We start from the raw sequence: 10,757 nt of genomic DNA on the forward strand, positions 1-10,757 counted from the left end.
GTGTTGTGTAGTTTAACTTGTTAGTTAAGTAATCACATATCAATAATAAATAGTTCTACATATTTAATTTTCAATTATTTAACAGAAATATAACACTAAGTCTCGACCACAAATATTCAAAATTGGCTAAATATATATCTTTTTGGTTACTCAATTAATAATTATATTTAAATATTAACACATTAAAATTCATATTACAATTATTATTATTATTATTATTATTATTATTATTATTATTATTTATGACAGTACTTTACACAAAATTCACACCAGATCATGGATTTGGATTCTTTCCGTTGAAAATTCTCTCAAGTTTTTTAAAGTGGAATTTTAACCATCAAACTTGAGAGAGAAAGTAAGAATTACATTATAAAAAAAAGGCGTTGTTGCATTTTAATGGTGGAGATTGAAAATGGAGAAAACTTGAGAAAATTTTCAATGGAGAAAATCCGAATCTCTAGCTTAGTGGCAAGACCTTGGTGGTATGAGTCGAAATACGTTTAGATTCCAAACCAAACGGCTCAACCCTTTTACTCCCTCCATCCTTTAATATAGGAACATTTTATAAAAATTATGGGTATTAAAAAAAGTTGTCGAAATAATAAATTTATCTAAAAGTGTGTAACTATTACTAAATTTTTCTTTATATATAAATATATTCAATGTTGATTTTTCAAATTTCAAGATAAATAGTAATATTAATAAATGATAGTATAACTAGAAAAAGAATGATTAATATTTTTTTTTTAAAATAATCTTATAATTAAAAAAGAAAAGAGTAATAGATAAATTACACCTTTAAAATTTCAAAATGACAATTTTAAATAAAAAAGTTAAGGTTAATATTTCATAAACACCCTTTTCCCATACCCCTAACTAATGTCTGTCTTAAAACTGATGAGATGAGCAGACAACAGAATCGCATCCGCCGCTTTACAATCAGCATGTTTCGCCTCATCGTCGACAAGTGCATAGCTCTAATGAGAGCTAAATCACGTGCTCGACGACGAAGCCTCCCTGATGACCTTATCATTGAGATTCTTTCCTTCTCCGATGTGAAATCTCTTATGCGAATGAGGTGCGTCTGCAAATCTTGGAAATCTATTATTTCCGATCCTTTTTTTTTTTAATCGGCCAAATATTATTAACCAACAAGCCCGTGCAAGACGCACTAATAAGCTTGGGTGGAAAAAAAAAACAATTACAAGGGGAAATCGGTTTCCGCTATAACGCCGGCTCGAACAAAAACCCCTTAAAAACCACCCATAAACAAAGAACAACCCAACTGGACCCAAAAAGGAAGGCCACAACAGCTGCTCGGATGCAGCAGAACCCACAAACACGCCGCTGCAACAACACCAGAAGGAAAAACAGCTTGCCAAACTGGACCCTCGGATCATGATGCTAACATATACTTGCAACTGACAAGCATACCTTAGCCTCAAAACCGAAGTACCCCCACCAAACAGCTGCTGAATGGCTATCACAGCAGAAAAACTCCCAGAAACCAGCAGACTAAAGGCGCAAAACAGACCAGAAAACCTCAAACAAACATCAAACCTCCAACCAGGAAACCGAAACGGCCGTCCGTACCTTCTTCCTTCCCTACTAAGACATAATATAGGGTCCCAACTCCACTCATAAAAGAGACAAACCGGGAGTTGCGTCCTACTCAAAAGCCACCTCCAAGATAAAACTTTAATTTCCTCCACTATTTCCTCTACCATATGAGTTTTCTCATTAAAGATATAATCATTCCGGACTTTCCACAAAACCCATAACGTTGCAAGCCACACCATCCAACGGCCCTTTTTAATATTATCATTTCTTTCCCCGCCCCCCCAACATTCCCAATGAATAAAGAGATTCGGAGGGATAGGAAAGAAATAGTTAAGCCACGACATGAGTTGTAACCAAACCGAGGAAGCCAAATTGCAATGGAGAAAAAGGTGAAGTGAATTTTCCTCCGTTCTAGCACAATGCACACAAAGAATAGAGCCTTCCGGAGGTAATGCATTTCGCATAGCTAAATTCACCTTAGTTGGAACACGATCAAGGAGAACCTTCCACACAAACGCCACTACCTTCGAGGGAGCCGGATTCTTCCACAAAAGATTGAAAACCTTTTTTTCTCCCTCCTCCCACCTATTCTCACGCAACACCAATTCCTCCAACCTATTATACGCCGACTTAACCGTAAACACACCCGACTCTTCTAAACTCCACCTCCAAATATCCTCCTCCAAGAAACCCTTAACACTACAACAACCTAACAATGCCTTCGCTAATAGTGATCCTCCCTTCCCCGTGCATCGTTTAATCCAAGAGAAACAGTTTATATACCTTCCTCATTACCCTCATTATCAATTTAAAGAGAGGGATTGTCAAATTGCTATTGGTTCTTCTTGCAATGGATTGTTTTGTGTGCTTTGTCATCATCAGAGAGGTCTGGTTCCGTTTATGGAATCCTGCCATGGGTACAATGTCAAATACGTTGGGTCGTTTTTCTTATCATATTAGGGGCCTCTATACCTCTTACAAGTTTGCCTTTGGTTTTGATAATTAATCGGAGACTTATAAGGTTGTAATGTTTGTTGGAACTTGTGTTGGGGGTCTGCTGCAATAACTTGACCAAGAAGATGATGAAGATGAATACGATGAAGTGTGCACATAAATTCCAAAGATTGTTATATATCTTGATTGTTGGGAAGAGGCTGCTGCACTTGAAACCTGAAAAGTTTAATAGTTATGCATGTAAACTCAAAGCGTATGGGGTTGCCATACTAACCTTTAGGTTCGATTCGCCCCCACCAATAATTGTATATTGGATGCAATAAGGAATGACCGGCGAATCCCCTTCAGGATACTATGAGTTCCTTGACGTGTATTGCACAACCACACCAAGCGTATCTCCTAACAGTATTTTACAGATTTATGGTTCCAGCAATTCACTCATGCATTAGAGAATTGATGGATGATTTAGAGTAAGAATATGAGGGAGAATTATGTTGTTAATGCAACAAAATTCCTGTTCTGTGTTTATCTGTTGTTGTTGTTGTTGTGTGTCCAACTAATGCCCAAATGCCAAGCATTTATAGTGCATTATATGACCCTTCATATGAGAGAAAACACCCCTTTGATTTGAAACAATGTTATGGTTCATTAAACATCCCTTTGTCAAAGGTTATAATCATATACACTTGAATCAATGCAAAGGTTCATTAAGCACCCTTTTGCCAAATGTTATAATCATATACATTTGAATCAATGCAAATGTTCATTAAGCATCTCTTTGCGAAAAGTTCCAATGTATATGAATGATTCCCATGAAGAGTTACAACTTTTGATTTAAAGTGATTCCATTATTTTGGAAATCACCAACAATCCCCCACCATTTTCAAAATACTAAATCACATAAATCCGGAAATTCCATGCCTTCAGATAATGGTATCTCGCGATTTGAACCATTACTTAGTAAGTTAAGTTTTCGCTCATTCCCAAATAGTATGGTAGGCAAGCTTTGAACCAACTATTCATTAGAACAAGTGTGCATAACTTACACATAGAATCTCGGTACCATTGATAAAGAGACTTGTAAGATGACACATTAAGAAGGCCTTGTGTCATATATCCCTTTTCATGAGAATTTAAGAGTCAAACCCTTGAACTCCGTGAAGCGGCCAAACTTCATTCTCACATAGGTAGACTATATCGGAAATGCCCCATAAGTATGCATTCCAGCAAATATATGCTATATGTCCATTAAGAGGAAAACCTCATCCTACCCTTTTTCTTCTTATGGTCCAAGTACTTTTGCCCCTTGGGATGTTATCTATTGTCAAGTACTTCAATTACTCTAATAGTGTACTTTCACCATTGAACCCAAGACTTGATGTTACTCAAGTGTGGGTTGAGTTTCCACCATTGGTAATCAATTAGATTTGGGTTTGTACCACATCCCTAATAATGTCTTCAATGTATTCAACATCATTTCCAAAGACATCATTCCTTGTCAATCATTTCGTCAAATAATTGCAAGATTTTCTTTTAACTTTTATAAACTTTGAATATTCAATTCTTCACATAGATTTTGTATTCTCATAGCTATGTCTATGGATCAACTTATATACTCTTGATAGTATTCACCAACTATCATCAAATCATGACACACTTTTGTCAATTGAGTATATTGTAATAATGCACAAACTTTTATGTCATTACATCTTTGCTATAACAATATTTAACATGCATTTCAATTTGAACTTCAACTTTTCTTTTATATCTAGCCAAGATATATCATACATTGAATGCATTAAACATACTTAGCAAAATAAAAATTGATCATAAAAGAATGTCATAACCAAACTTCATAAGATGGGATTAAACATGTAAGTCATATACTCCACATAAAATTAAATATAACACAATCATTTTGATTTTAGTTATCATATAACTAATACATATATCATAAATTCATTGTGTTAAATTCAAGTTTATGTTTAAATATGTTCAATATTAAATTTCAATAAACAACGACATAGAAGAATAAACAATGAACCAAAATCATTAATATTTTTTATGACTTTCTTCCATGAACATATATCAACTTACAATAATTCAAAACATACCCAAATTATTTTAATATCATGATAAACAAGAAATTAACCATTACTTTTCATATTATCATGTAAATATAATATCAGCACAATATTAATGATAATAATTTCTTACACAAAGTAAATAATATCATTAAATCAACCACTTGATATTTTGACAATTTATCTACACTACTTTCATAAATAAAATAGTGTTTAAACATTCTTAACATATTACTATACTCATCAAAATTCATATACTTGAACAATTTCTAAATCATGTATATATATGTCACCACATGTTAAATCTAACATGTTCATATTTACTTTGATACTATACACATGCATTTAGAACACTAAATATTTCATAATAGATAATCACTTATATGCACATTATCTCATGTTCAAATTCACATCAAACAGATTTCAAACAATAAATTTCATACATATCAAAATTTATCATGCATATATTATCTATAATCACATGTAAATTTAACATAAACACATCACATATGAAATATTTATCCATAAATTTCCACAACATATGATCATAAAAGGAATTTGTTTACCGTTCACCGTAGTCATGGATGAAAATGTAAGCTTTCATCTCTCCCAAAGTTGCAGCCATTAATCACAAGTAAATCATAAATCGAACCTAAAGATTGTTGGAACTTGTGTTTGGGGGTCTGCTGCAATAACTTGACCAAGAAGATGATGAAGATGAATACGATGAAGTGTGCACATAAATTCCAAAGATTGTTATATATCTTGATTGTTGGGAAGAGGCTGCTGCACTTGAAACCTGAAAAGTTTAATAGTTATGCATGTAAACTCAAAGCGTATGGGGTTGCCATACTAACCTTTAGGTTCGATTCGCCCCCACCAATAATTGTATATTGGATGCAATAAGGAATGACCGGCGAATCCCCTTCAGGATACTATGAGTTCCTTGACGTGTATTGCACAACCACACCAAGCGTATCTCCTAACAGTATTTTACAGATTTATGGTTCCAGCAATTCACTCATGCATTAGAGAATTGATGGATGATTTAGAGTAAGAATATGAGGGAGAATTATGTTGTTAATGCAACAAAATTCCTGTTCTGTGTTTATCTGTTGTTGTTGTTGTTGTGTGTCCAACTAATGCCCAAATGCCAAGCATTTATAGTGCATTATATGACCCTTCATATGAGAGAAAACACCCCTTTGATTTGAAACAATGTTATGGTTCATTAAACATCCCTTTGTCAAAGGTTATAATCATATACACTTGAATCAATGCAAAGGTTCATTAAGCACCCTTTTGCCAAAGGTTATAATCATATACATTTGAATCAATGCAAATGTTCATTAAGCATCTCTTTGCGAAAAGTTCCAATGTATATGAATGATTCCCATGAAGAGTTACAACTTTTGATTTAAAGTGATTCCATTATTTTGGAAATCACCAACAATGTTGACGTTGGATGTAGTTGAAAATAGAACTCATGTAGTTTTGAGTGTGGGTGATAATATTTGGAGAACTATTCAAAATTCTCCTGCTGTTCCTCTTCCTCATTGCTATAAAAATCAGGGTGGGAGTGATGGTGTGTATTTGAATGGTCGTCTTAATTGGTTGGTCATTCAGGATCGTCTTGTTAGTGTTTATCGCTGGGAGGAGAATATTAAGGCTAAGGAATTTGTGATTGTTTCACTTGATATGGAAACTGAGTCATTCACGTGGTTGATGCCTCCTCGTGGTTTTGATGAAATGTCAGATGTTAAGCCATCTGTATGTATCTTGAAGGACTCCTTGTGCTTTTCTCATGATTTCAAAAGAACTGAATTCATTATATGGCAGATGAAAATATTCGGAGTTGAAGAGCCATGGACTCAGCTCATTAAAATTAGTTATCAAAATCTTCAGACTAGATTTCATGATTTTGCCAGTTGTCGCCATTGCACCTTTATGATCAAACTGATACACTAATATTGGCCAACAATCAAGAACAGCGAGCAATTCTATATAATTTGAGGGATAATACAGCAAAGACAACTAAAATTATCAATGAAATACATTGGTTCTCTGCCAAGGTTTATGTTTAAAGTTTGGTTTCTTACATTTAGAAAGCATGTCAAGACATTTGTGGGATGGTTGGAGAAGAAATGAGCTTATTGGAGCTACAACAATAGCTTTAGTTACAATACTCACTTTGTACAAGACATTTATGGTCCCTTGATGTCTTTCTTCTAGGTTTCTTATTTGAAGCAACTCACTACTATTTAATAATCTTCTTCTGTTTGTTTGGAAGCATGTGGATGTCACTAGTACATTTATGCCTTTTAGTCCATATCCTTATTCATTTCTTTACATGTCATCTCTATTTTAATTTTACATCCAATTCAACTTTTCAGTTTTTCCTTCTTTCTTTTAATTTAATTGTATTGGTGGTTTCAATTGCATACTATGATTGTTAAAAAAACATGTTTTTCTTTTGCCCCTATTATATTTCTTGCTAGTAGAATTTATTCAATCACACCTCCTACTAAATTGGGGTATGCATTTAGCAGCTTCACGTGTTGAAATTTTGAAGCACTAGGCTTTATAATTGGTTTTTTTTTTTTTTTTTTAATCTAGTAAGAGTTTAAACGGTTATTGTTTTTAGAATTGGAAGTGTTGGGTTAGATGTTGCTAGAAGCTTCATGAGATTCTTGATTCCTCTCTTTTACAAACAATAATAACAAATTGGCATGATGTCTCATTCAGTTCATTTGATGGCCATAAATATGAGAGATATCAATGTTTGAAAACTGTCGATAGGCAATGATAGGAAGAGGAAGATGATTGTCTAAAATGTTGTTGTGTCACAGTGCTTCACTATTCAATGGGAGTTTATTTGTTTTTGTATTTATGTACATGATCAGATCACCCATTGCAGATTTGATGGTTTGTTTTTAGAGGCATCACTATTCATAATTAAATTGTTTTAATTATAGGCTGTGCTCAATTGCTACTAGTTTCCAAACTTCATAATTAAGTTGTTTAAAATTAAAACAATAATAATAAAGTTAAAGCTTTTTATTCTGTTATATAATCTTGGACTTGCAGGGCTTGCTGGAAATTAACATTTTTAGTATAGACATTAGCATTGTGCTAAGGAGTTGAGGAGGGGTAATTGGTAAATGATGCCATGGAAACCAATTAAGAGACCATTACACCCGGACAAAATAAACTGTTTTTACACAACACAAATGGATTGACATGAAATTCCAAATATATTAATATGGTCAAAGCTTTGCATTGACATGAAAAACAAAAAAATATCTAGTATAGTATTGATGACACAGTATAGAATTGCTTGAGCTTGACATCCTTATGAAATAAATACAATGAAATGAAAATATATCACAATATGTTCTTAAATTTTGGACGGGGCAATTGTACTGTCGTAGCTGGTCGCTGTTTCAATCCACTAACAAAGCCATCAACTTTTTGTACATATTTCTTGCTCTTCAATGGTGAAACTAGCCTTGTTACCAGTCTCGAAGGAGAGAAAGATCGATTTAGTTTTGATGCAGCCAATCTCTTTGGAGAACTCTTGCTCAAACACACCAATCCATCACTTTTCTTGCTCTTTGGAGAACTCCTATTCAAACACACTAATCCATCACTTTTCTGTACACTTCTCTTGCTCTTTGTTGGTGCAGCCAATCTTGAAGGAGACAAAGGTCGACTAGATTTTGATGCAGCACGATATCTCTTTGGAGAGTTCAATCTTGTAGGTCTCTTGGGTGAAGGTGGTGATTTGATCAGAAACTTATGTGGTGATTCAATCCGAAACTTGTGTGGTGTTGTTGATGTTTCTTTTGGTGATTTGGTCATAAACTTATGCGGTGATTGGATCTGAAACTTGGGTTGCATTGTTGCTACTCTATTTGGTGATTCAATAAGAAACTTGTGTGGTGATTGGATCCGAAACTTGTGTGGTGTTGTTGATGTTACTCTATTTGGTGATTTGGTTATAAACTTATGCGGTGATTGGATCCGAAACTTGTGTTGCGTTGTTGCTACTCTATTTGGTGATTCAATCAGAAACTTATGTGGTGATTGGATCCGAAACTTGTGTGGTGTTGTTGATGTTACTCTATTTGGTGTTTCGATCAGAAACTTATGAGGTGATTTGATCCTAAACTTGTGTGGCGTTGTTGTTGCTCTATTTCTTGATATGACAGGTGATCTTGTCTTGCAAAATTGTTTATGATGTGAAGAAGTTAAAGAGAATAAAGGGTTGGGAAAAAGTACTGTCTTTCTAGCCCATGGCCTATTCCTAGGAGATACCCTATTTGCTAAATACTTGTTTTTCTCTTTCTCTTTATCAAAGTCTCTTACTTTTTTTGGAGGAGAGACCTTGAAGTTGATTCTGGAACGCACTTGTTGAGATGGTAATGGTGGCGAATCTGATTGTTGTTTATTTTGCTTCTCCTTTCTCCTTTTAGCTCTGAGTATGTTTTCAGGGTCTGCTTTTTTGTTTGAGTTTTGAGATAGCGGTGTTTTTGGGTCCTCGGTGGCAAATTTTGTACCAACTGAAGAAACTATTTCTCTGGCAAATTGACTTGCCTGTAAAATTTCTACAACAGTTTCACCTACAAGCATTGCAGGCAATGACATTTGCTTCCACTCAGCTGCATCAAAGTTACTACTTATAAGAAAAAACATGAATGAATTGAGAATAAAGAATTGAGGAGGGTTTAGAAAAAAGAAAAAAATACTAAATGTCATGAAGCACTGTTATCCCGAAACTCACGAATGCCAATCGTTTCAATGTAATTGGTTCCAATCGTGAATAATAGCTTAGTGACAAGTAGCAATATGGTGAGAAAAAGGTCCGGTGCCGCAATCTTGATTGCACGAGATAAGGTTTTTTATGTTTTGCAACCACAACGTTACTGCCATTGAGGCTGCATCAAACACAATTGACTGCAATATTAAGATTGCGACTGTGAACAAGAACACCACAATTTTAAGTGCTGGAACTTAGAATTGACTTTGGTTTGAGACAGAGAGAGCAAGCAAAGGTACCGTACCTCCTAAATTAACTGGTTTGGGAAACTTCCCCAGCGGAGATGTTTTTTGTGCACTATTCTTGATCCTTCAAATTAGCAACATAACATAAACAATTGAGTTAATAACATACAATACAGCTATTTATTTTATTTTTTTGAAAACTCGGCAATACAACTATTAATAGCTAGCAACTTAATCAATCAATCATAACATTTTTTTCTTCCTGAAGAAGCCAAATTAGCCCACCGAAATTGGCATCTGGGTTGGGCATCAATTAAGAACGAAGGAACAATCCTTTCGACGGAACTCTAGATTAAATAACGCCCTCTGAGAGGGTAAAGACAATGAGAATGCGTTGAAAGCAAAAGGCAAGATGTACCTAATAGATTCTTGCTTGCATCTTAGACTTGTTATGAGATAAGTTCTGGTGCTACGAGGACTTAGATTAACTCCAGAAACCAGCTTTGTTCCACCTGCCACAGTGAATTGTAGTTCTTGTAGCCGATCCATGCACTGATCCACCTTCAAAAGAATCATAACAATTACATATAATTCAGGTAATTAAAATAAAATGGATTAAGGGTGTGATTAAGGAAAAGGAAAATACCTTGTTGAGTGTTTGTCTGATAAGAACAGGATTTAGAACAGCTAACATATTACGTTGTTTAGGTGGGGTTTTGGCAACCATGGTTACTATGTGTGATCCACGCGGATCCTAACGTAACGTTGTTGTCTTTCCAAAGTGAAAGAGAAAGAGAAAGAGATGAAGGGCAATAATCATCATCATACGTAACGGTCCAATAATTTCAATCTCTCTGTTTTGCAAATTGCAACGGTCGGTCGGTCATCATCGGCTACTTTCTTGCGCCATTCTGTTTATTTATTTTTTTTCTTTCAAATATAAATAAAAGTTAAATAATTTATCACTAAATAAATAAACAAATAATTTGCCAAAATAGTCATTCCTCCGCAAACCATTGTTCAATACCATGAAAAATGTGTTTTGTTCGGTCTTGTGGTTGTTATTTGTTGTTCTAATTGTGTTGTGTTGTGTTGTTATATATTCGGTACTTACTTTCTAGTACATCAAACACGTATATTGTTTTTTATTACAAT

General features: G+C 34.4%; 1 protein-coding gene and 1 pseudogene across 1 annotated transcript; one reads left to right on the forward strand and one right to left on the reverse strand.

The window, feature by feature from the left end:
• Nucleotides 1–6,050: 6,050 nt before the first annotated feature.
• LOC146911405 (uncharacterized) lies at nucleotides 6,051–6,990 on the forward strand (annotated as a pseudogene).
• Nucleotides 6,991–7,833: 843 nt separating this feature from the next.
• LOC146911406 (uncharacterized) lies at nucleotides 7,834–10,669 on the reverse strand. The gene is made up of 4 exons (XM_085724357.1): nucleotides 10,249–10,669; nucleotides 10,021–10,163; nucleotides 9,662–9,726; nucleotides 7,834–9,259 (listed from the first exon to the last, which is right to left on the reverse strand). Exons 1-4 carry the CDS (start codon nucleotides 10,327–10,329, stop codon nucleotides 7,983–7,985), a joined length of 1,566 nt encoding a protein of 521 aa, XP_085580483.1. The 5' UTR covers nucleotides 10,330–10,669; the 3' UTR covers nucleotides 7,834–7,982.
• Nucleotides 10,670–10,757: the final 88 nt, after the last annotated feature.

Source organism: Medicago sativa, chromosome 7 (assembly GCF_051527215.1).
Source record: "Medicago sativa cultivar Bolivia chromosome 7, Bolivia_mono, whole genome shotgun sequence".
In the NCBI taxonomy this organism is placed as follows: Eukaryota; Viridiplantae; Streptophyta; class Magnoliopsida; order Fabales; family Fabaceae; genus Medicago; species Medicago sativa.